The sequence below is a fragment of the Coturnix japonica genome, chromosome 1, assembly GCF_054131305.1.
Source record: "Coturnix japonica strain WE chromosome 1, WE-NBRP24, whole genome shotgun sequence".
Classification (NCBI taxonomy): Eukaryota; Metazoa; Chordata; class Aves; order Galliformes; family Phasianidae; genus Coturnix; species Coturnix japonica.
Window position 1 is genome coordinate 96,259,595 of NC_140663.1, and position 25,416 is coordinate 96,285,010.

Genomic DNA, 25,416 nt, shown 5'->3' on the forward strand with positions numbered 1-25,416 from the left:
CCCTCTCATTCTTATCCCTGGCTTTAGGGGATCAGAAGTCATTTGGATCTGAAGCAGGAGCAGAAAGAAAACTTGAATTCATCAGGGGGACTCCTCAGCCTTTTGTGTGAACGACCTGCAGGGTCCGACACGGTAAGGAAAGATGCTCCATTTGAGATACCCCTCTGCACAGCCCTTCCCCTAGGACTGTCTGTCTTATGGCTTTCATCCAGTATGCATGGAAGTTGCTTTGCAAAAAAAAAAAAAAAAAAAGAAAAAGGTGATTTGTTGTTGTTGACATTGTTATGTTTTATTTTATTTTGTGTACTCACTGTGATGTAAAATGGAAATATACTTTTTTTTTTTTTACTTTTTTTCTTTTTTCCACAGAATAGGTGGCACTGCTTGGCGTCACCCTGTTCTCAGTTAGCAAATTGAACTTATTCTGCTTTCTAAAACTTCGGTGAATTGTGAAATGATAATTAAGAGAAAAACAATTTTGCTTTTAAAGACACTTGGCTTATCATTAATTATCACTGAAGCTTGGTAGAGTGCATCTTTGCTACCGATATCGCAGTTCTTACTTTTAAGCTCACAGCACCTTCCTTGTGATTAGAGAAATATTGGTCAAGCAGTAAAAAAACCACAAGGGTTGATATATTGGACACTTATACAGTGTGAAGGAAAAAGAAAGAAAATTCTTTACCCAGGAAACGTGTCTAGCGATTGGCAGAGCATTAAGCACGCTCTCCCTGCTTATGTGCTTAAAGCACAGTACTTAAAATTTAAAATCACTCTTAGATAACCCACAGCTGCTTATAAGGACAGGGCACCTGAAGTACTTATATTGCACTTGGGCAATTTAATAACTATGAAAATATATAGTTAAATTTTACTTTGTTGCTATTAGGTAAAGACATCTTAATGCTATCTCAGGAACTAGGAACAAGATTATTGTTGTATCACGATAATAACTCAGTGTCACGTATTTAGCTTCCGTTAACCTTTGGAAGCTATGTAATGAACTCAGACCAACAGTCGTGATTTCTTTGGAAAAGCCTGACAACGTTGCCTACAAAGCTGTTGTTTTATGGTAGCTTTAATTTATTATGTATTGCCTGGGTAAGGACTGCTTTATGCCGATGGCATCTTCCTTAAAGGTCATGCTCTGAGATTGTTTTTCTTTCTGACATTTGTCCACATTCAACACATATGGAAAAAATTAAATTAAAAATTAAATTTGCAGATGTTGGTATGATAATATTTCTGAAATAAATCAAAACTAATTTGCCTAGAAATATTATTGAGGATCTCTTTTAAATGTCACTGTGGTAGCAAAATTAACAGTTGTTCTTTTATAGAGCATGCTATTCTGCTCAAGTTACCCTCTTAGCAATTGTCAAAGTATAAAACCTGTCTGAGAACTGCCTTTGCCATTTATTATGGATGATGTTTACACTCATGAAAGTTCCCAGATTGACCACAGTGTTCAGTTTGAGAAGCCCATTAAGTTACCCTGAGCATTTATATGAAACTTTCTGTCCTGTCCTCTTCAGCTGTGTGAAGGATTTGATGAGACCTAGATATTAGAAAATTATTTCAGCCTGACTGCTTAAGAGAGGAAATCTTGACAGTGCTGAAGCAAATGGAATAATTCTCCATAATTTGACTGTGCTCACTATTTAAATCAGAATGCAAATGATGCAACCATCCAATGATACTCTGATGCAGTCACTGTGTTGTGTTCCAAGGCCAGATCAGATAGGGCCCTGGGCAACCTGATCTAATGCCTGACCTAATAGCAGGCAGTTCTGCCTGCAGCAGAGGTTTGGAACTAGATGATCTTTAGGGTCCCTTCCAACCTAAGCCATTCTGTGATTCTTTGACTCCATAAGTGTGTGATTCTGTACTTGCAATGTCTTGTAGATATCTTTCTGATAAGAACTGGATTGCTATTACTTACCATGTGTAAGTGAAGGATGTAACATACATATTTTTTTGCTTTTTTACTTGGGTTTTTGGAATAACTACATAGCAACCTATGACTCCGGGTTTGCACAGGCTAATGGCTGATCGAGTGCTTGTGATCGGCAGTGGAGGGAGAGAGCATGCATTGGCCTGGAAGCTGGCTCAGTCCCCACATGTAAAACAAGTGTTTGTTGCTCCTGGAAATGCAGGGACAGCCGACAATGGAAAAATTTCAAATTCAGGTAAAAAGAGGGGAAAAAGTCAAACACTGTGGCAAGCAGTTGGTGGTACGGATGCGGGAGTTGAAACAGAACTGACCACATTTGTATTCAGTCAGTAGAAGACAGCAGTTCTTTTACTGGTAATACAAGTTATTTAAGGCATGCCTTTTTTTCAGTATGTTTTGTTTCTGCATATTAGAACTGCCTAATAAAACATCATATTGTACCTGTTTTTATGCTAACTTCTTAAGATAGTGAGGATTACATGAGACTGTGTATTTCTGTACCTCCTCTCTTTCCTCCTACTGTTTGTTATGCTTGACAAATTTCATTCCAGCTTAATAGTGGAAGAGAAAGCTCAAAGATACTACTTTCTTGTTTGGTGTCTGCCGAGGCTGCTCAGCTAAATGTAGTTTACTCATTCACTAACAGTGATTAAATCTTAGCTCAGATCTTAAGCTTGAGTTTTCTTATGAACTTGAGGTTTCATTTTTGGAAGTTTTTAGTCTGCTTGATAAGCAGCTTCAAGAACTTCATTCTGATTATGTATGTGAAGTGGAAGACAGTTAAGTTAGTGAATGGATATTAAAGAGAGCAAGGTAAACTGGAAATGTTCACTTTTCATTCTGCACTCTGTAATTATTGTATTACTTGTCTCACTTTGCCCTTCATGGGCTGCTGGCTCTTTCAGTTTTTTAATCACACTTTTAAAGGAGATTGAACACTGAAACTTGTATCTTCCATTTCTTATTCAGGCTTTGTAGCAGTATCTTCTTATATATCCTTTTCCTTTTCAGCTGTTTTAGTGAGCAATCACACTATTGTTACCCAGTTCTGCAAAGATCATAACATTGGACTTGTAGTAGTTGGACAAGAAAGTCTTTTGGCAGCTGGTAAGGCTGAAGTCAATTATCTTGACAGTAAAAATCAGCACCTTGAATCTTGCTTTAAAATGATCTCTTTGAATGCACACACTGGCTGAATTAAACTAAAGTGCAAGAAAATTTGGAGCATCTTATAGATGCGAGTTGCGGCCACCTGAAATTTTTGGCCCAACAGCTGTATGATGCTTTTTGTATGCTAGAAACCAACAGGGGAAATCATGAAAGACTGTTAATCAGTGATGGTTACAAGTATTCTTGTATCTTTTGCTGTGATTTTTGCTATAAGTAGTTTTCTTGCAGTAGTCACAGTGTTGCTGCTTTATGTAACAGTATCCAAACCACCACTGACATTTACTGTCATGTGGTATTTAAGATCTCCGTGTCTTAAGGAGTGAACAGAAGTACCAATCATGTAGCCATGAGCTGGTAACTGTGACACTGCTTAGCAATATGAAACAAGATCACTGGATATACTGAACCTTGTTTTAAGAGTGGATTAGTTGTTTGAGACAAAGAGAAGTGTTAGCAGAATGTCGGAATGGTTACGTGTGTCAGAATGTTTCTAAAGAGATGACTTGATTCTTTTGCTATTTTTGATAACCAGGTATTGTTGATGACTTACAAGCAGCTGGAGTAAGATGTTTTGGACCGTCAGCAAAAGCAGCTCAGCTGGCATCCAACACCAGTTTTGCCAAAGCCTTTCTGGATCGACATGGGATCCCAACAGCAAGATGGAAAGCTTTTACCAATCCTCAGGAGGCCTGTAGGTTTATTATCAGGTAAATGCATAGACATGGGAAACACCTTTTCTGTTGGGTTATTTATGCACTTTGCCTTTGTCCATGATAGTTGCCTAGAACTGATGTGTCAGTGTTTTGTTTTCAAATGTTCATCTTTTTAAGTAGCTACTGAGTATTTTTGAACCAGTGTTATAACCAGAGACAGATGGTGAAGGAGCAGGGCACTTAAATGGGTTGATTGTTCTGTTCATGGATCATAGGTCCTCTTCCCTTAAATCAGCTTCATCGAGATGCTAGTTTGCCATTTGGAAGAAAAAATGTGGCAGAGGAGTAAATTTTTGTGTAAGGGTAAGAAGGGATAAAAATCATTTCTATACGGACAGGTAACAGCAGCATCTCTATAGTGTGATTTTGGGATTTGGGAGGAACTGACTAAATACTGATAATTTAAAGAATCTTCATTCGTCAGAGCTGCACAGCATCTCTCTACATGTGAGAAAAAAGTGACTGCGTATCTCTGCAATTTCTTTGATCAGTAATACCTCAGAAGTCATGGGGGATCATTTTGGAGAATAAGTTACTGTTATGGCTATTTTGGTCCTGTGTCATAGCAGTGCCTGTATTCAGCTACACTGGGCTGTGCTGGTATCACCAACTCTTTGTCATTGCTGTCACATAGTTCATGTGGTATACTCTCGCGGAACTTTATTTTAATTTTTTGCCCCCAAAAAACAACAACCTCTTTATGGACTTTGTCCAGGCTTGCCCTGTGACAGCATTGTTTATATCATGGCAGTGTAGAGAAACAGGCCAACTTCTATGCCTGTAACTGTGCCTGAAACTTCAAAAGCAAAACAGTGTCACAGTTCAGTTTATTAAGCTGCCGAGAAAAGGAGCTCTGTGTGAGCCTACTTTGGCTGCTTGTAAAAATAAAAGGTTGTGGTTTGTCCTTAAATAAATTACAACGTGGAAAAGCGGAGTGAGGTGTTTCAGAAAATACACTAGTGTGATGAATCAGCTCTTTGAAAGGGACATTCCATTTGACTGACCACAAGCTGGAGAGAAGTGAACGGATAAAGTGTAGTTAAAATAAGCTACGCTGTCTTTTTCTTGTGTTTATTTTTTCTTTTCTCTTTCTAGATTTAGTTTGTGTTCAGAAGTAAGCAGAACAATTCTGGGTCATACAGTGTTAATACCCCAGTTCTAGCACAGCCTCGATGTTTAAGACCTAAGTCAACCTTAGCATTACAACCCTAGTCATAATTTCCATGGTGGCTAATAGGTTTCTGTAGTACAATCAAATGTTATAACCCTACAAATCACCAATGAATTCATCTTTACAATCCTATGACACGAATAAAATAGCCAAATCAGGGAGAAGAGGGAGACATTGCACACGGTGTTAAAGTTAAGTGACATGTCCAAGTGTATAAAGTGAGGTGGTATCAGAACCAATAATAAAATTCATGGATTTCCAATTCATGGTTCTATATCAATGACTACAAAAGCCTGTTCATCTCCATGATAGGATGGACTGGCAGGGAATGTATGTTTCTGATGTGCTATTCCTTAAACGTTTATAAAAAGGTGAAGAAAATGGGAAGCATTCAGCTTAAAAATATGCTTTTCACGGGATGCAGTAGAGATACCTGAATCTTTTGCTTTCCTTTTAAAGCACAGACTTTCCTGCTCGAGTGGTACGGGCGAGGGGCCCTGCAGCTAGAAAGGAAGTGACTATTGCAGCCAGCAAAGAGGAAGCCTGCAAAGCTGTCCAAGAGATTATGCAGGTGGAGAAGTCTTTAATTAAATAGTGGGAATGCAGTTCATGTATTTGACTAAGAGCAAGAGGAACCCCAAAATTGCATCTATCCAGCTTGCACATTAGGGCTGGAAATTAGCACTGCTGCTGCCCAGCTGCATGTATTCATTAGTTTTGGTGCTTCAATCTGCATGTCTTACATATTTGATCACTGTGGGACTTTCTCCCTGTTCCTCATCCTTGTGGATACTGGGGAGTTTCTCTTAGGTTTGCCCACATAAGGTATGGCACTCGGCAGTACCCTGTGGAGTTTGTGACTGAACTCATTCCAGCACTAGGTCCCACTGTACTGACCCTCTGGCTTTTCCATTTCTCTTTTGCTCCTGGTGCCTGACAATGTCTCTTCCTTATCTCTGAGTGAGATTCTGAAAGCTTTGCCCAGCATCCCAGTATTCAGACAAGCTGCTGCTTTTCATATCCATGGTCTTTATTCTTATAAAAGAAAATAAAGAGAGGATTTAACCATTAGATGCTATGTTTATTGACTGATTACTTTTTTGTGTGCGCAGGACAGAATGTTTGGAGAGATGGTTGTTGTTGAAGAACTTCTTCAAGGGGAAGAACTTTCTGTATGTGTTCAGCTTCAAAGTTATGTGCTTTTATTCCTTGGCATTTTTGCTATGTTTTATGCATAACCACACATTTATTGGTTCAAATAGTTTTGTATGTTTGTTTTATTTGACAAATAAATAAATATGCAAGCTAAGCAACTTGATGTCATGCTAACCAATTATGACATCAGCAGAATTTTTCCTACATTAGGCATACACCAGCAATTCAGATGGGTTTTTTTACGTGCAAATTTATCTTTTTTTTTCCCCTAGGGTCACCTAAAACATTTTTAATATGGACCTTGTCTTGGTAATTCATGTTACATCATTAATTTTGTGCTAATACTTAGTGCCCACTTTAGCACTTCTTTTACTGTGGGTTATCATTTGGTGACAAGATAAAACTTAATAATGTGTGTTATATGCTATGTGAGAACAGGAAAAAAAAATATTTGTGAAAGGTTTGTTCTGCATTGAGAACACCTCACACACATTCAGATTTGCAAGCAAAGATGTTAAACTGTGAACATATAAGTAATTCTGTTAAGCCTTAAGGTAAGCACATGTCCAGTTATTGATGGATAGGTCAAGATCTGGTTCATCGGAAAGTCATTCTTATGAGGGCCATCATTTATCTTCATCATTTAAAAATAAGAAAAAGAGAGTTCATTGAATTCCTTGGGTCATCAGCCCTGCAGCACAATGGATGGATCCCATTGCTTTTTAGCTTGGATTTCTAACTTTTCCTGGCAGATTCCTGTGACCAGTAGTGTTGACTTCCCATGTCACAGGTTGTTGACACTGTTCCCATGTCTTGTGCCTCTCTTAACAGTGCCTGTGTTTCACGGATGGTGTCACTGTTGCCTCAATGCCCCCAGCCCAGGCCCACAAACGGTTATTGGATGGCGACCAGGGTCCAAACACTGGAGGGATGGGAGCCTACTGCCCGGTTCCTCAGGTACAGCATTCTTTCTTGGCCTTCAGTAAAGCTGATCACACCTGTGGTTAATTCACCATTAGTGCTCAACCTTATTACTATCACATAGGCTGAATGTCTTGAGTTGATTGTTACTGTGCTTGTGTAAAAAAAACACAGGGCTCAAGGTTTAGTAGTCTTTCTGTAGGATTTCTTTTGCCTGTGCTCTGAGGAATAGTCTTTCTTTTCCATTATTCATAAACTTGGTGTTTACTTTTTCCTTCTCTGTAAACTTGGGATTTTATCTTTTCCTTCTTTCCAAACTTGGTATTTACCTTTTACGTTACTTCTAATCTTTGTGTTTCTTTGCTCCTATTAACATCATTTGAAATGTTTCAGCAAAATTTCTCACTTGCCTGAAGTCTTTGTTTTGAACATAGTATTGCGTTTATTGGTATTAATGTATGCTGCTCAAGTACATTATTAGTGTGTGTTTTACAAGTACAGAAACAGTCTTATTGTGTATAGCACAGGTTTTTGGTGTCTCAGACTTCCTTAAAGTTGGCCCTGTAAAGAAAGCAGGAAACAGAAAAAATTCTGAGAGATAGAGCGTTGGTATATCTGTCCTTGGGGGCAGTAACACCATAATGTGAGGGGCATACTAGATGGGAGTGGCAGCTGAGGCATTCACTTACCCTTCCAAAACCAAGAGCCATTTCAGCAAATGTCATTACTGTCTCAATTAGTTTGATGTTGATCATCAGGTTCCGGAAGTTCTAGAGAAAATCAATGATGCCATTCTTCAACATGTGATTGACGGTCTGAGACAAGAGGGAGCAGCGTATGTAGGTGAGTATGCATTCAACTGAAAATGAAGGTAAAGTTCTAGCAAGACTACTTTCATTGTTTGGCTTTGCTTTTGAATTTTAAATGATATTTATCCAAAAAAAAAAAAAAAAAAGTAAAAAAGGCTCATTTTTCATAGAGTATTAAGCCTCACTGATTCAGTTAATGGCTTTTCCTTTGGAGAGAACTTTCTTCTTCAGATGGCACTACAGGGGATATATTGTGCCTGTTTTTTTATTATTTATTTTATTTGTGCAGTACAGGCTAACAGATGCATTTCTTATTAGTTATAAAACAAAAACATCAGCCAGATTGTGAGAAACTTAACTATGTGGGCCCTTGAATCTGATTTTTACAACTGCAGCATTTTAACCTCACTAGCTTGAAAATACTCAATCTGAATAACGTTTGACTATAGGACATACCGTACTTGTATGAAATTAGCACATTTTATAACAGCTGCGAGCAGATTGTTTGTAGGTTGAGGTATGATATATTCTTAAGTTCAATCATGCTGTTCACTTCTGTGTACAGCAATTTAAGTTTTCTTAGGATCTTTGTCTTAAGAACTTTTGGAAAAGGAAATGAGATGCTCACCGCTGTCATTGTAGGCCAACAGCTGCTCTAGGAAACGCCAACTGCTAAGATTACATATGTGAAAAGAATTATGTTCTACTCTTGAGAGATGCAATGTCTTCTCAGCTATTTGGTAGCTTTTTTACAACGCTCAGTAAGATTTTACAGTGCTGCAGTAAGAAATGAATGTGTGTTGGGTGTTTTCAGGATGATGCTGGAGGGGATCAAACCTGATGCTTTGCGGGGATCAATATATAACACTTACTCTGTAGTCATGATAAAATGAAAGGCCCACTTCAGATCACTATATGCATGTGTGTGCTGCAGTAGAAATCACAGAATACCAACCTCAGAAAATATTTGTTTCCATCTATTAGTAATGGCCACAAATTTTACATTGGTATTTTTGCCTGAAATGCAGAGTAACATGCCTATATTTATGGATAACAGTACTACGCTCAATAAGAAGTTGCAAGATCTGTGTCATGATGTTTTTATGGAAACTGTTTCATTGTGGGGTTTTTGTTGGTGTTTTTTTTTTTTTCATTCTATCTGTTCTATTGAATCTCTGGATACCTGCAATTAGAGGGCTGTAGCGGAAGGTTGCTTTCTATTGCATTCGGTCTAAAATGAGATGCAATATTTGTCATGTTGCTGCAAGCCACTTCGATGGTTCCTGTGAACTATTATGACTTGTGTACAACTCCCTGCTGAATCCCTGCTCCTAATTTCTTACAATTAACCGAAATACATCCCATTCCAAAGTTTTAGATTGCATTTAAAAGAGTTGTTGAAAAACAAACCTTTACATCCATTTGCCTGATTGTTTTCTTTCTGCTCAGGTGTGCTGCAGACGGGGTTAATGCTTACCAAAGATGGTGTGAAAATTCTAAACTTTAAATGTCAGTTTGGTGACCCCCAGTGCCAGGTGAGTGACAGACACTGAAAACTTACACATGCTCCCTTCTTTAACTCTGACTGTTACATCATAGCCCTTGGGAAATTTCTATAGTATATTTGGATTTCTGTCTTCCTTGCCCTCAACGTGGAGATCCTAGTGAGAGTGTCTCACACAGTGTATGAGGTAACAGAAAATTTTAGCTGGCAAGCTTCTGTGAATGATTAGTTAAAGAATTTAAGTTAAAGGGCTGCTCTTTCCATTTTATTTTTCTGGATAGAAACATACTAGGAGGGGCATGAATTCATGTCTTTTCATAATCTCTTGTTATGAATTTCTGTTGCAAAAAGCTGCTAAAAATTAGTGTTCATCAATGCTTTCCATTCTACAGATACAGGGAAATACAGCATTTTCAGTTTGGCAGATACAGATTTTACTCTGTCAATTGAATTTTCCCTAGGTTAAAATTCAGTAAGTCAGCAAAAGAAGAATTAACTTCTATCACTATGAAAATTCTATGCAGGTAATTCTTCCACTGCTTAAAAATGATTTTTATGAAGTGATTCAAGCAGCAATTGATGGCAAACTCTGCAGCTTCATGCCAGCCTGGTCAGAAAATAGTACAGCTGTGTGTGTGGTCATGGCGAGTCAAGGATACCCAGGAGACTATGACAAAGGCATGGAAGTAACAGGTAACTTAGGCAGATTATTTACTATTTTCTCTATCCCGGTACTTGGGAGGACTTGCATTTACCTCTTCTCCCATAGAGTTGTCGTGCTTTCCTCTGTCCCACTCCTCACGCTCTTCAGAATTTGCCTTCATCTGTCACTCCTTGTCCTTGTGGAAGAAATAACTCATCAGTAGGATTTTAACAGCTTAACAAACACTTCATTCTGGGGTATTCCTTAGGACACAATGAGTGCACTAGGTATCCATTGTGGCAAGGTCAGCTGGGGCTCAGCTTTGCCCGTGTCAAGACAGTGCTGTGGTGGTGCATCAGAATTCCAGCAAGTTTAAAGGTTACTTTTATTTGCTTATAAAATCTATCTAGGCAAAAGGAAAAGTGTGTATTGCTTTGCTTTCTCCAGGTGATGGCAGCAGTTCCTCCCCTTATTTTCTTCTCAAAATACAATCTTCCAAAAAATCCTCCAACAGGAAAATACGCAGGAACAAAATAACAAAATGCAAACCTGCAAATGTTTATAAAGCATGGATTGTAAATATGGTAGGGTGTTATGTGAAGTGGTCATAGCAACATGGCTGGGACAGTGCCATTAACATAATTAATTTAATATCGGGAGAGTCCAAGTAATAAATTGCTATGAATTGTGGAATAATCTAATCTGGAAAGCCCTACAGAAGTTATTCCCAGGCTTTTCCCTGGCACAGCATAGTTGTATGTCCTACAGTGGTTTCTGTTCCTGTGTGATCTGTGTCCTTACCAGCTCTCTCAGAAGGGAATCTTTGGGCCAGTGGAGTGTGATGCCCATCACTGGTGATGCTGTTTCTCATAAGAAAGGTAAAGTGGGAAGCCTCCTTGTTCTTCTCCCTTGACTAAAGAAAGGACTTCAATCTCCACTGCTTTACCAATGTAGTATGTCATTTAAAATACTCTGAGTTCCTTTTGCTTTTGTAGGGCTGCTTCAAGCCAAAGAATTAGGGCTGCAGGTGTTCCATGCTGGCACAATGCTGAAGGATGGCAGAGTGGTTACAAGTGGTGGCAGAGTCCTCTCCGTTACTGCTGTTAAGGAGGATCTGATGACAGCACTGGGAGAAGCCAACAGGGGAGTAGCAGCCATATGTTTCAAGGGTGCCACGTACAGGAGGGACATTGGCCATCGGGGTATTCGACTTCTCAAGCAGTCTCTGTATGTAAGCAAAGGCACTAGTAGAAGTCGATACTAGTCCAAAATTGTATCTGTTGTTACCCTTTGTGCAATGAATGATGATCTGTGCAGAAAACATAGCTATTGCTGCTAGTATGTCCTTTCCTTCCTGCAGGGGTTTGATATACAAAGAAAGATGTGTGGAAGCTATAACCGGTGATGTTTTGTCTTATCAGTCGAAAAGATCAATTGTAAATTGTACCAGATCAGGTAAGATTAGGAACAACAGTCCTTGTATTTCCTCAGTATATCAAATGAGATCAGAACATTTTCTTTTTCTCCAGGAGTTGAATGGACAGTCTCTTGGCACTGCAGCTGAGTTTGAGATACTGGGCTGGTGTCACCGTGAAAAACGAAAACTCATTTCTATCTCCTTCCTCCTTATATCTTACTTAAAAGATAGTTGGCTTTTCATGAGAATGACTGCACTTTTTCATGGGTAGTCTAGTGAACAGAATAACTCTTGGATTCATTGAATGATTGTGGACAGAAGTCATCCTACCAGCTGTATGTATGAGCACAAAACCCAAACAGTTTTTAGGATGGGGCTGACAGTTACTGAACTTCTTGTTTGCCCTTCAGAACTGTATTTGCCTCTTTACTCTTAGTAGTGATCTGTTGAGGAAATTTTCTTTCTTTCTTTTTTCTTTTTTAGTTAAAATTCAACAACACCATGAAATATATGACTTTAGGGTCCGACTTCATAAAGCTATGTATGTTTTGTCTGCTTTATCTTGTCAAAGAAATCAGAATCTGCAATACTTGCTTGGTGCGTGTATTAGATCTTTTTGTTTCCCTTAAAAACAATCCTTTACATATTTGTATTTGGCAGGCAGTCATTCAGAAGTAAGAGGCTTTGCTGGTTTCTTCGATTTAAAAGCATCTGGTTATGATGATCCTATCTTGGTTTCTCAAACTAAAGGCCTTGGACCTAAACTTCAGGTAATTTGCAGCCTGACCGTAGCAAAGCTCATGTAATCTCCCAAGACTGTTCTAAGTGCCACAGCCAGTTGCGCCATCTCCACCCTTCTGAGCGTTACAAATACATCCCAAATCCACTGCAGTAGTCAATTGAGCTTCATAGATTATCACTTGAGCAAAGTGTGCACATATGTCATTGAGAACTTGGAGATTCTGGATATTTTATGAAGGTAATAAAACATTTAGTCACACATTTGAGGAACTAAGAACCAGAATTTCTGCTGGGAAATCTGTTGGCTCTGAGAAGGATCAGTTCAGGGAGAAATTGGTACAGAAAAGTGCTGAAATGATTACTGTCAGTCTGAGTGTAATAAATCGTATGCAGAGGTAGCATGATTACTTCTGTCAGGTCACTGGGTGAAACAAGGATTTATTTATTTTTTTAATTCAGTAGCAGCCTTCCTAAGGTTTAATAACATTTTACACTATGGAAGACCTACCTATCAAGGAGCTTTATAAACCAGGCCTGTGTTCTCCATGTCATGAGGTAGCTGGACCAAAAGATTCCTTGTGGTTGGTGGGAGTGGAGAATCTCATTCCTTGTCAACTTGCGGATGAACAAAACACTGCTTAATGATACTACTTCCATTTTGCTGCGTAGCCCAGGGAAATCAGTGGGCATTGCAGAACACACAGTAATGTTTAAGCAACCTAGTATTATTTATGGAAATTCCTAGGATGTTCTGTAGGTCGGATGTCCCAAGAATTTGTAATTGATTTAAGGTACCTCTTATGCCCGATTTGAGATAATATTCCAAAATGAACAAACAACCCCAAATAACAATTTATGAGTAGCAGTAATTGGAATTTGAAAGAACGCTTAAAAATATATATATTTTCACTTCAAGAAAATTAGCTGTTTTCTCTTAATTTAAACTAGATTACCTACTAGATATCTTCCGCCTCTCTCTTCTGTTGTGATCATTATCAAGGAAGTAAAAATTTCTGCTTATTTGATTACCATCTGAGTTGTTTGTATCTACCATCAGCACTGCTGGTTCCCACCATGTTTTGCAGATTGCACAAGCATGTAAGAGATATGACACCATAGGTCAGGACCTGGTTGCCTTGTGTGTTAATGACATCCTGACTCAAGGAGCAGAGCCCCTCTTCTTTCTCACCTATTTTTCCTGTGGCAAACTTGATGTCAAAGTGACTGAAGCAATCAAAGAAGGAATAGCTGAAGCATGTAGAAATGCAGGATGTGCTTTCCTAGGTACGAACACACCTCTTCTTTGGTATTTGAAGATTCAGATGTTAAAATGATTATTAGTGAATAGAGTTTATAGGCAGCTCTATTATATAGCATTAGAACATTTGGTTTCTGTTTTGGGGGGAAAAAGGAGCACAAAATCTTCTTGATTTATGAAACAAGTAAGCACGGAAGAATGATTTTTGCATTTTGGATCCGGGGTCTCTGTTATCTATCCTTGTACAAAGGAGATCAAAATTGTCCATGCCTTATACTCTTAAGGTGCAAACATGTTTTCATTACCGCTCTGATGTTCCTCATAGCAGAGAAGTGTCAGGTAGTGCAAAATGCAAAAAAACACTTTTATTCTTTCATTAACTTAATGAAGCTAAGAAACAACTTTTAGAATGTGAGTGGATGTGCTGTTTAGGCTGTATGTTTCTACATCTGTCCTGGATATTTTTTTAGAGATGGTATGTATTTAAAGTTAACAGTAAAATATTTTTACAGCTCATGCTGACTTCTTTTTGTCCCCCATTTAGGCAGGGAGATTGCTGTGGTGACTAGCATGTATTCTTCTGGAGAGTACGACTTGGCTGGCTTTGTGGTTGGTGCAGTGGAGCGAGGGCAGATGCTTTTGGGTTTGCAGAGGGCTGATGAGGAGGATATGTTTATAGGACTGGCCTCTTCTGGGATTCACGGCCAAGCCTTTACCATCATAAGGAAGATACTCTTAATGTCCTCCCTGCACTACTCCTCCCCAGCACCTGGCAGTTGTGGTGACAAGACACTAGGTAAAATATTTTCTTGCTTACAATCAAGCCTCGAAGTGGATTGTGTGTAGATATTTTCATAACAAGGTGATGCCAAGGGTTGTTTATTTCAAGATGGACTAGTGTTAATCAGTCTTTGGGGTAGGTAGGTCTTGCTTCCTTAGTTTTGGAGGAGTGGACCAGCACTGTTTGCTACTTTAAAAATCTGTCTGCTAGAAAGATCAAGGGGAACCCATTCAAAGAAGCATTCCTGTCAAAACACCTAATAAATTAAGAAAAAAACCTCTTTGAATTGACACTTTTGTTTGCAGGAGATGTACTGCTGACTCCAGCAAAACTGTACAGTCCATCTTTGCTGCCTGTTCTTCGCTCGGGGCATGTGAAGTCTTTTGCCTTTATTGCTGAGGAAGGGTTGCTGGAAGGCATCTCCCGAATCCTGCCAGAATGTGTCAGCGCTGTCCTGGGTAAATATCAAATATGTCTGTTTCTATCTGACAAAATTTATACTCCTACTCATTGTTTCTTTGAAAGAGAAGAAAAGGAGATGCTTGGATAATCCAAAAAAGCCAGAAGTTGTTTTGACATGTGGCTTCTTTATGCCTCATAGAAGAGGTGTAAGTCATCTGTAACTTTGTCCTTATGGCTCATCAAGGATAAGTATGTTTCAATTTGCCATCATTTCATATATGTTCTCAGAAGGCCTGGAAAGGCCTTGTCTTGCACAAATTATGTCTAGTAACCTCTTACATAAGCAGCACCCATAAGCTTGACTGGAAGTTGTGTCAGTGTGCTCTTTGGGAAATATTCTTAAATTATCAAGAATTCATATGTATCTGTTCTTGTAATATATATTGCTGTATGTAATAGCAGATGAGTAGAACACGTGCTGATCAAGTACATTTTCCAATCTTTTTTTCAGATGCCCTTAGCTGGAAGATGCCTGAGATCTTCTGCTGGCTCTACAAGGAAGGAAACCTCTCTGAGAACGAGATGGCCCAGACATTTAATTGTGGGATTGGTGCAGTCCTGGTTGTGCAGAAGGAGTTGGCCCAGCATGTTCTCAGGGATGTACAGAGACATGAGGAAGCTTGGCTGATTGGGAAAGTTGTTGCCCCTTGTCACACAGGTAAGCAGGTGTCATAATGGGATATGAAGACACAAAAATCAAATAACACAGTTTGACTGCAAGTCTAACAGATTCACCTCTCCTTCTTCAGAGGGGTTTCCATTTAGGTGTACACTATTTACTTCTAACTTGATGCAGAATAAGTTGTTCTAGCGTCTAAAGTGCTGAGTATCTCCTGAGAGGTACCTATTGTCCTTAGTTCTGTAGGAACTGTTCTGTTGCAAATTATCTGTAGTTCACATTTTTCTCTTGTAATTTCACTAGGCTTAAGGCTATTCAATGCCTTCACATCTAGATTTCATTATTAAATAACACAAGGAGTAAACGGCTTGCTGAATGACATTACTTGAACAGTTTCTTACCCGATGACTGTCTGTAAGGCCTCTTAACATTATTTAGTCTATTATATTCTAGCACAATTATGGTAATCAACACACTTCCTTTCCAACCCATATGGCTCCCATGTAAAGACTGAAGATAGGCCACAGCTGTGTAAAGTCACAGGTGACAATAATAAGTCTTCGTTCCGGTATGTCCAATAATTATGTCCAATAATTATTATTAGAAAGACATGAGCCGGAATTCCTCTGGTTCCTGAACAGTTTGGGAAGCAGTTTTGGCAGTCAAAATGAAGTGTCAGCTCTGTCACCATCACTGTTAGTTTCATTTTGCAATATGAGAGAAAAGGAGAAGTGTAAAAGATGGGGATAGTCCTCGAAAGTACTATGCCATATCTAACCCTTTGCAGCCAATGGGTAGCACAAAAGAGGTTAGCACAACTAGTGTGATTTGTTTAATTAGTATCTGTTTCTGTAGTTCAGTTGATGCTAGCATAAATTTATTGATGATAGGCTTTCTTAACTGAAATTTATGATTAGTGAACTATGCAAAGTAAGATCAAAAGTGCTTTATTTTTAACGTTTTCCGCACGCATTTGGAGGAGGTTCTCACATCAAAGTTGAGAATCTTCTTGAAGCTCTGCAGCTGAGCAGCCCCCAGCATCTGCTGAATAACACTGTTGTAGAGAGTCAACAACAGCCCAGAAAGAACAAAGTCAAAGTAGCCGTTCTCGTCTCTGGAACAGGTGAGCTTTTGTTTATCATTGCACAGAGAAATGTTCATACAAAGAGAGGTGAATTCAACCCTGGTATAAATGCATTTACTTTGACTTTTTCTGGTAGTCTATGGAGCCTTCTGAAAACAGGCTGTATTTTGACTGGGATTCAATGATGTGTTTTGTACTGCTTAACAAATGAGATTTATTAGTACATAAAATTGCTTTGTCCTCTTCCATTTGTGCATTTGTTGAAATGGAGATTTTTAATAGATAAACAAAACTGAGAGTACCTTTTCAGTGACACAGATGCTTATCTATTTCATGAATGTTTGCCCTTTTCCCATTTGAGGCACAAATCTTGCTGCGCTCATCAATTACGCAAAAGAACCAGGCAGCTGTGCTCAAGTTGTCCTTGTCATCTCCAGCAAGTCTGGTGTGGAAGAACTACGAAATGCAGCCCGTGCTGGAATTCCCACCAGGGTAAAGGCACCTATTTCCTTTCTTCTATACCACTGCCTCACACCTACTGAATCTGTAGGACTTAAATGTAAAGCTTGGTAAGATTTCATGTTTCACGTTAGTTTCAACCTTTTATATAGATTAGTGAACGTAGCACAAAACTGTTGAAGTAATCAGTAGGGACAAAGCTGGAAGTTCTGTGGACCTTACTGCTCAGCGCTCACAGCGCTCACAGCGCTCACTGGAGGCTGTCAGCATGTTTCCTGTCTCTTCAGTGGGTGCTTCAGTCCAGCTTATGAAGAGAATTAAAATAAGCATGTACCTGCAGTTGCAGGTGTGCTTTAATCTCACAGAAATTAGTGTGCTTACATTCTACTCTTGCGAGTGCTTTGATGATTTAGATCTAAAACTGTAGCCCAAACAGCTTAAAGCTGTAACAGAATCAGCAGGACTTCAGACTCTGCAAAAATATAAGCATGTTGTCTCATTGGCTTGTCCTTTCTTAGAAAGACCTATGCCTCGTGCACAGTCAGGAATGGTCAGGAGTCAACACATACTTAGGGACCCAGAGATAAGTGGTTGGGTAGAATTAAAACAAAATTTCACACCTCTTCTTACACAGAATTTCTGGTCAGTTTGTTGTCTTTCTGGATAAATTTATTTCAGTCTGCAGTTATGGGCTGTCTGGTGGTGATGCTGATTTTACTTCAGTCTTTGGCCAGGCATTCTGGAGATGTCCTCCTTATTTCTGTCTTATCCATGTTTCTCTTTTCACTTGGCTTTTCTTAATGCAGATTTTATACGTATATTACAGCATGTTGTGAGAAGAAGGCTGTATTAACTAGCAAGTGCTTGGGATGTTCCTAGGAATGCTTATATATATCACAAGTATCCTGAATAATGTGCAAGCTCATATCTCATTAAGTTCTTGAGTAGCCTGGAGTGAATGTTTTACTTTTCCTTTGTTGCTCAAGAAATGGCTCTCATTCACATGAAGTTACATCTTTGGTATGCTTTTTGATGTGTTTCAGGTGATTGATCACAAGTTATATGGGAGTCGCTCTGAATTTGACAGCACAATAGACCGAGTTCTTGAAGAATTTGCTGTTGAACTGATATGTCTTTCAGGATTTATGAGAATATTGTCTGGTCCTTTTCTCAGGAAATGGAAAGGTAAGAAATTATAACTCTGTGAAATAGAAATTAAAACACAGATGCTTGGGCTTACCAGAATTGCACAGTCACGGTTCTTCACCTTTGGTTAAATCTCCCTCAGCCTTGGTGACACTGAGGACTGGAATGTAAATCAGTGGGGCTGTGCCACATGCTTTCATTCGTTCCAACCATCAGCTCTGACTGTGCATTGGCAGTGAATTGCCCTGTGCTGGCACAATTACTGACAGAGGGACAAAAAGCAGCATCATGGAGTTTGTGTATCTTCTTGCTGGGAAGAAGAAATGCGTATGGAGCAAACAGAGGTTTGGTTCTGTATGCAGGTAGCATAACCATCTCGTTTTCCCAGGAGCTGTGGTGAAGAGCCTCTTTTTGCTTTTAAACACAGAAATATCCCACTATGTCCTGACTGCTCTGTGGGCTGCTCTTTGAGCTCCTGAGGTGCTGAATGCTGTTTTGAAGTGGTAGTCACGTCTCACTTCAATTTTCAAAGGAAATTCCATTCAGATGGATTTTTCTTTTCTCCTCTCACCCCGGTCTCTAGGGAAAATTCTGAATGCTTCCCCATCACTTTTCCCACCAGTCAAGGCTGGAAACACCCATCAGCAATCCCTCCCAACTGGACTCAAAGTCACTGGCTGTGCTGTGCATTTTGTCCTGGTGAGCATCCTCTTTCCTAACAGTGATGAAAAGGAATTTTTTTCCCCTCCTCTTTCTGAAGGCAGAAGCATGAATAAGTGAGAAGAATGTGTAGAGATCTTAGGGTAGTTACCTGTAAAACATGCAGTTTGCAGGGATTACTTTGCACAGCTTTACTCTTTGTACTTGGGGAGATCCTTTGCAGGCCCTGCCCTTTCACCACATTTTGTTTGCCTTGTTTCTGTCTTCTCACCCACATATTTGTGGTTTCTCAAGGTCCTGCCTTTTTCATATTATGGAGTTTACTTTTTTTCCAGTTTCTCCTAACCACAGCAAGGTGCCCTTCTTGCCCATGTCTCACCCCACTCTACCCAATACATGTGATGTATGTATTCCTAATGGAGGTGGCCCTCATATGTACTTATAGCCTCTGGCACACAACTGCAGTTGTGCTAACTTGAGTTATCTTGTGAGACTTTCTGTATCCTGTGTTCATCACAGAAAGTTTTGGGTAGGAAGGGACCTTAAAGCCCACCCAGCCCCAGCCCCAACCCACTGCCATGTGCAGGGCTGCCCCCCACCAGCTCAGGCTGCCCAGGACCCCATCCAACCTGGCCTTGAACATTTTCCATAACCTCACTGACAACGCAGACCAGCCTTTTCTAAGACTTCTTCCAATATTTCTGTTGTAGGAGGAATCTTGTCCAAAAGCAGTAATCCACCAGGAGCCGGTATCTGTGAAGGCAGATGACACTGAGGAGATGCTGTCAGAAAGGGTTAAGGAAGCTGAGTGCCGGGCTTTTCCTATTGCCCTACAGCTGGTGGCCAGTGGGGCAGTGCGGTTAGGGGCCGATGGTAAAACCTGCTGGAAACAAGACAGGCAAAGTCTGTGTCTTCAAGAAGAGAAGAATGACTGCACTTCCTCCATGGTGATGCCAGAGCCACAAGAAAACGATGTGATGTAGCCAGGTTTTCCTTTTCCTTCCTTCCCTCCATGTGCTTCTCTTTGCAGGTGTATTGATGTTCCAAGCTTCCATTCTGAGCTATGATCAGTTTCCCTGGGCTTGCATGTTTCATTACACTTAGTTTGCAAAACTGGCTGTTGGAACCAAACTCATTTCACATCTTGAATTTCTGTGTTCTGTTTTTCTGCATCTAGGGATGGGGCATCCACAACTTCTCTGGGCAGCCTGTTCCAGTGCATCACCACCCTTCTCAGTTAAAGAATTCTTCCTAGCATCTAACCTAAATCTCCCCTCTTTTAGTTTACAGCCATTCCCCCTTGTCCTATCACTAGCACTGTGTAAAGTTGGTCTCTCTCCTGAATATAAGCTCCCTTCAAGTACCACCACCCACTCCTGCCAGCTGGGTTACTCCTGCAAACTTAGTGTGGCCAATGGCAAGCACCTCCAGCTGCCACTGCAGATATGCCTTCACTCTGACCCTGGTAAGGGTCTGAGGTAGCTAAAAGACAAAAAGAAAGCAGCAGCACTGGACATCAATCATATTTTCCAGTGTTTGCATTGGAAATCTTCTATATTCATATATTCATTCTGGATTACTGTCACCAGCAGGGCCCTTGTGGGAGGGCAATGCAGAGCATGTAGTATTCAGTAATTCAGCCTTCAACATGGTGAACTTTGTCCATCATCAGGAGTTCAAAATTACTGTTGCAGTCCTTTTGGTCTGCTGTTGTGCATTTAAGTAGGCAAAAGTGAGCATGGAAATTACTTTTGAAATGAAAATCTCTTTGTAGGCCCTTGTAACAAACAGATGTGTAGTGAGCTGCCAAGCAGAAGAACCAATGGCCAGCAAGGCAGGAGTTCTTCAGAAGGCAAAACAAAGTGAAACATACAGCCCTTCATGGATTACATTGCCAGTGCAGTGTAATAGCGCACATCAAACATAAATCTTAACGCTTTGCCCTATTCCTGGAAGGCACTACAGACAGATGTTCCCAGAACTTGGTATTAAAACTTCTATATCTGGTGGGGTGGAAAATTGATTAGAAACTGTTACCGGATTTCAGACATTTTTCTTTCTTCGTCCATGAAGTCAGCAGGACATCCCCAGCCTGACTTGTCACTTAGCCAGAGCTAACTTCTCTTGGGGAGTGATCACTAACAGCCATTAGATGCAGTGAAAAAGAAGTTCTTGTTTTGGAATTACGCATCCTGTACCAGTAAGGGACATGCTGTGTAACTGCTGCTGGCTGCATCGGGCTGTTTGTCAGCATGAGTCAGCTCTATTCAGAAACTCCTGTTTGTTTATTTATTTACTTAATGTGTGTCTCAGCCGTGTTACAGTGGAAGGAGAGGAAGGGGAATTCCATTTCTTGCTGCAAGCTCTGCATTTATGTACAATAACCTGTATTTGTCTTTTGCACTCTGGCAGCAGGAGCATGGAGCTCGGTGTAGGAGAAATAGGAAGAACCGTAACAAGGAGAGATGAACAAATCTTTAGTATTTGTGGTTAATATTTATGATAAACATGTTGCTTATTTTGCTCTTGGCCTGTAGTTACATCACGTTGTGTATTATTTGGAATGCATAGCAAGCATGATTGATGATGTTTCAAACCAAACAAATAAACGGTTAAAAGATTATAGAATGCAAGCTATTGTGCTTTGTAGTTCTCCATACTATCACCATTGTATCAATCAGCTTCCTCCAGTGGAGTTCATGGCAGCCCTCTAACACCAGGAATGGTGGCAGTAGTTTAATCTGGTGCCTTCCTAGCACTGATCAAACTGCTTCTACCAACGTTACAACCATTAACTCTGCAATTACCAGTAGTGATTTCACCCCTTGCAAAACAAGTAGCATCACTGTATGAGATAATTTAAGTACAACTTCTTAAAAGCTGTGCTCTGTCATAGCCAATGTGCTGACCCTGTGCAGACTGGATCCCAACCAGAGCGGGATGCTCCCTGCACCTTTAAGTTCTCTCTCTGCAAGAGGCAGATTTCAGTCTATAGGGGCCATTTGCTTCTGTGGAAAGGTAGACTTGTACAGATAAATGATGTTTTGAAGCCTCAGCCTTTATTCTTTGTCTTCTGCGAGCAAATTAGATTTGACCATGTAATTTTCCTCTGTATTCACCTGAGCTTTATCTTCAGTGGCAAATGATGACGGGAATATTTTGTCAGCAAGTTTCTTTATCACAGACCATCCAGCCATGGCAACCGCAAGGTCACCACACTCTGGAATTTCACCTCAATCCTTGCACGTCTGTAATCTCTGAAACTGATTTACAATCGTGGCATGGCAGATGAAGACAGATTCTGTTTCATAAATCCCTTCTTCAGTTTATAGCCTTGGGAGGGAATTCCAAGGAAAAATACTGATACATCCAAATGGTTAACATTATTAGAGTTTTATTTCAAATCCAACCGGAGATTAGGACACAGAATAGAAACTTGTTTTCTGAGAGTAGTTCTAAAACATAGACAAGGAGCTTCAAGCAGATGCTTCTGGTTAACATGGAAGAAAACTGATAGTTTTAGTAAAAAAAATTAAAACATTTTCACAGCTATACTAAAAATTTAAAAAGAAAACTGAGTGCTTTTTCACAATAATTGAACTGTGAAAAAGACTTTATCGTTTTCAGATATAACATTTCCTGGGTATGCATCAGTGTTGTTTTAGGTGAAAATACCATTCCCAGAATACAGGCACTTCAGCAGGAGCTTAAAGAGTGTCTCACAAGCAGAGAATGCAGTTTTATAATTCCCTTTCTGCTCAGGCCAAAGCAGACTCTGCTCTTTCGGCTCTGAACAGATCTCTGAGAGGAATTCACATATGGATTGATGGGGGAATCCCTGACGGCAAATGGTCAGCAGAAGTTTAATTCTATTTGGTATCAGACTGAGAGCTGGTTCAGTATTTGAAGTCAGTGGATACGGACAGAATCTGGGCCGCTTTGTGAAGAGAATACAGTGTGTGTGTTTTTCAACTGTGACCTCCGTTTTGATTAATGGACGCTTCTCAGCTGTCACATCCAAGGTTCTACTTCCAGCAGATCTTGCCAGCTTCGCCCACCTGCACAGCCCCGCTGGCAACAAGCTGCAGGGCAGCAGGGAAAGCCCGGTGTTCAGCCTCCTTCACCCGCTCGGACAAGGTCTCCACTGTGTCACCAATCTTCACTGGAACTGCCTCTTGGAAAATGATTGCTCCAGCGTCCACCTCCTCCTGTAAAAGCAATAACCAGAAAGTTGTGTGGTTGGAAGTTGAGAGGCACGGGTGTGTAACAATTACTGGAATCCAGCTGCTGCAGAGATCTGTTTGCCATTAGTTTATTACAGGAAACATGAAACGAGGCTAACGTGAGGAGTGCAGAGGAGATACTGACACACAGGCCTGTGAGGAACTGACAGAAGCATATGTTGCAAAGAAAAGGGAGAAGTGAGTAACATTTCTATTACAGAAAACAAAAGCTGCGTTAACTGAGGACATGACAGACTTGCTATGACCAAACAGTGACATTTCAATTCAGAAAAGTGAATTAGCCAGCTCTGGCATAGAGCGAGACCAAAGCACTGGCAGATCTCTCTTTTGCACGTTAACAAGGCAGAACCTGGCTGTTTGTTTGTGGCTTCTCATTGCCACACAGAGAAAAAGCAGTCGTGTTACGGAGAAAGGAATGTAATTCTTCTAACTAGAAAAAGAGAGAAAAACAGTTGGGTTTTTTTTGTTGTTTTTTTTTTTTTTTTTTTTCCAAGGGAAAGCCAAAGTCATGAAAACAGATTCCAGAAACACTGGAAAAAAGGCTGATAATCTGAAGTATGCAGCTGAAGACTGGAAAATAGTTACTGTCAATTCCGATTACCAAACAAGATGGAAAAAATCTCCCTGAACTGATACAAAGTACATCTTCCATGCTGAGAGATCTCTGGCATTTGAATCCTTCTTTTATAGGAGACAAGCAGAGAGAGCTGGAAGCGCTCAAGGCCAGGTTGGATGGGGCCTGGGCAGCCTGAGCTGGTGGGGGGCAGCCCTGCCCATGGCAGGGGTTGGCGCAGTGTGGGCTTTGAGGTCCCTACCAGCCCGAACCATTCTGTGATTCTAACATTAAGTTTTTCTGTTTCTACAAACACAGGATTAATTCTTAACAAATCTAAACTTCTTGTGCCGTTTCCGATGTTTTTGTTTTCCCTTTTTTTCTTCTTGAAGGCAACAAATAAGGAAGGTTGTATGATAAAATATATAGAGTTGGGACTGCTCTCTAATAAACATTTCAGGGTTAGTCAAGACATGATACAAACTATTACAAATACTGCAACAGCTGAACTGGCAGCAATGAGATACTTAAGGAAGAAGTTAACTGAAGTAAAGCTTAACTCCTGTATAGACTATTCATTTCCAGTTCCTTTTCCAGGGACAGCAAACTAAAGCCTGATAATGTTGTGAATGAATGAAGGAGAAAAGGCCATCAAACAGGATACTGTAAGGGATTTCCACACAAGCTCCAAGGTGAAAATCTTAAGACATGTCAATGATGAGGGGCAGAGGAAGGAAGTACTTACAGCCACAAAGTGCACAGTACAGCCTGTTACTCGCACTCCAGCTTCCAGCACCAATTTGTGGGCATTTGCTCCCTTAAAAGAAGGCAGTAGGGATGGGTGGATATTCAGTATTTTTCCTAGAAAAGAATAAGTGAAATCCTTGCCTTTTAGCATTGAGACTTATCAGTGTCCTAAGCATCAATAATCAACAGAGGATCTGTGAAAAAGATTTTTCTATGTGTTAAGTGACTTTTGCATTTACACTTATTTATTGATATTACTACCAGACAACCAACTCAGAGCATTTCAGAACATGTTGCTATTTCAGAAAATCAAAGACAGCAGTTACAGTGAACTCCTCAGCTAAAGCATAGTTCTGCAGTGACTAATCATCAATATACATATATCTTTTTTTTTCCCTTGGTTGTCCTTTGTTTCCTTATGTTATTCTCCTCCTCCTTCCATCACAAGCACAGTCCCTTCTTACAAACTCAATACCGCAAAGAAATTTGGTGCAGCTTCAAACAGAACAGAGACCTATGACAAGGCAAAAATTCTTCAGCTCAGACCTCTCCTCCCCATCTGTTTTGGCTTAATGAAAGACAGCAGCTGCTCACAGAGGAGTCCTTTGCTCTGCCCTTCTGAAAAGCACCTGTCTACCACTACTACTTTCCAGACGCAAAGTTGGCTGGGAGATCCTGAAATGGATAATGTAACCTTTAATGCTCAATGAGGTGGGACCGTGGTTAGAACCCTGGGAAGCTTGTACCCTACATTTTCCTTAAATGAAAAAGCATATGCGTTAGCTCCTGCGTGGCTGTACAGTGAGAGGTAGTAGATATCCCTACCCTTAGGGTCTCACTTCGAGCAATGTCATCATTAAACCGTCAGAATACCTTCTTTCTTCTGGCACAGTTTCCCTGTCTGCTTTTAATATGTCTGTGACAACTGTCCCGCCAGCTCTGGACTAGAGAGAAATCAAAAGGTGCTAAGCAGTGCTGGTTCTTCTCTCAGATTCAGTACAAACCCTTGCAAGATTAAAAAAAAAAATGACCATCAGCACTATTTATATCACTGTACGCTACGCCCACGCTATCTCCACATGCCTCCTGCTTAGGCTTACTGTATGTCATCAGGATTCACTGAACAGCACCCTAAATGCCAAGCAGTAAGGCTGAGCTGACATATGCTGGCGGAGGCAGCAGTGTACTGAAATAGAGGCAAGTGG

General features: G+C 40.2%; 2 protein-coding genes across 7 annotated transcripts in view; one reads left to right on the top strand and one right to left on the bottom strand.

Annotated features, from left to right (window-relative positions):
- Nucleotides 1-3: 3 nt before the first annotated feature.
- LOC107322963 (trifunctional purine biosynthetic protein adenosine-3-like) lies at nt 4-21,292 on the top strand. Of its 3 annotated transcripts, none has more exons than XM_015881584.3 (22): nt 4-132; nt 2,041-2,189; nt 2,966-3,061; nt 3,657-3,831; nt 5,468-5,579; nt 6,121-6,180; nt 6,995-7,120; nt 7,843-7,927; nt 9,343-9,428; nt 9,922-10,090; nt 11,036-11,267; nt 11,401-11,495; nt 12,118-12,227; nt 13,284-13,482; nt 14,001-14,252; nt 14,543-14,695; nt 15,151-15,357; nt 16,298-16,441; nt 16,764-16,894; nt 17,905-18,046; nt 18,591-18,706; nt 19,378-21,292. In XM_015881584.3, exons 2-22 carry the CDS (start codon nt 2,045-2,047, stop codon nt 19,648-19,650), a joined length of 3,108 nt encoding a protein of 1,035 aa, XP_015737070.2. In that variant the 5' UTR covers nt 4-132; nt 2,041-2,044; the 3' UTR covers nt 19,651-21,292. The 3 variants fall into 3 exon arrangements, with proteins under 3 accessions (XP_015737070.2, XP_015737079.2, XP_085384672.1); XM_015881593.3 differs by having other exon boundaries at nt 16,301-16,441; XM_085528546.1 differs by lacking the exons at nt 4-132; nt 2,041-2,189; nt 2,966-3,061; ... (5 more) ...; nt 9,343-9,428; nt 9,922-10,090 and adding an exon at nt 10,679-10,918.
- Nucleotides 21,293-22,044: 752 nt separating this feature from the next.
- The window catches only part of GART (phosphoribosylglycinamide formyltransferase, phosphoribosylglycinamide synthetase, phosphoribosylaminoimidazole synthetase), a 35,367-nt gene continuing 31,995 nt past the window's right edge, over nt 22,045-25,416 (bottom strand). For all 4 annotated transcript variants that reach the window (XM_085528568.1, XM_015881614.3, XM_015881624.3 and 1 more), the window contains 2 exons: nt 24,210-24,325; nt 22,045-22,875 (listed from right to left, as the gene is read on the bottom strand). In XM_085528568.1, the coding sequence (XP_085384694.1) occupies nt 22,693-22,875; nt 24,210-24,325 (299 nt within the window). In that variant the 3' untranslated portion in view covers nt 22,045-22,692. The remainder of the gene's footprint in view (nt 22,876-24,209; nt 24,326-25,416) is intronic.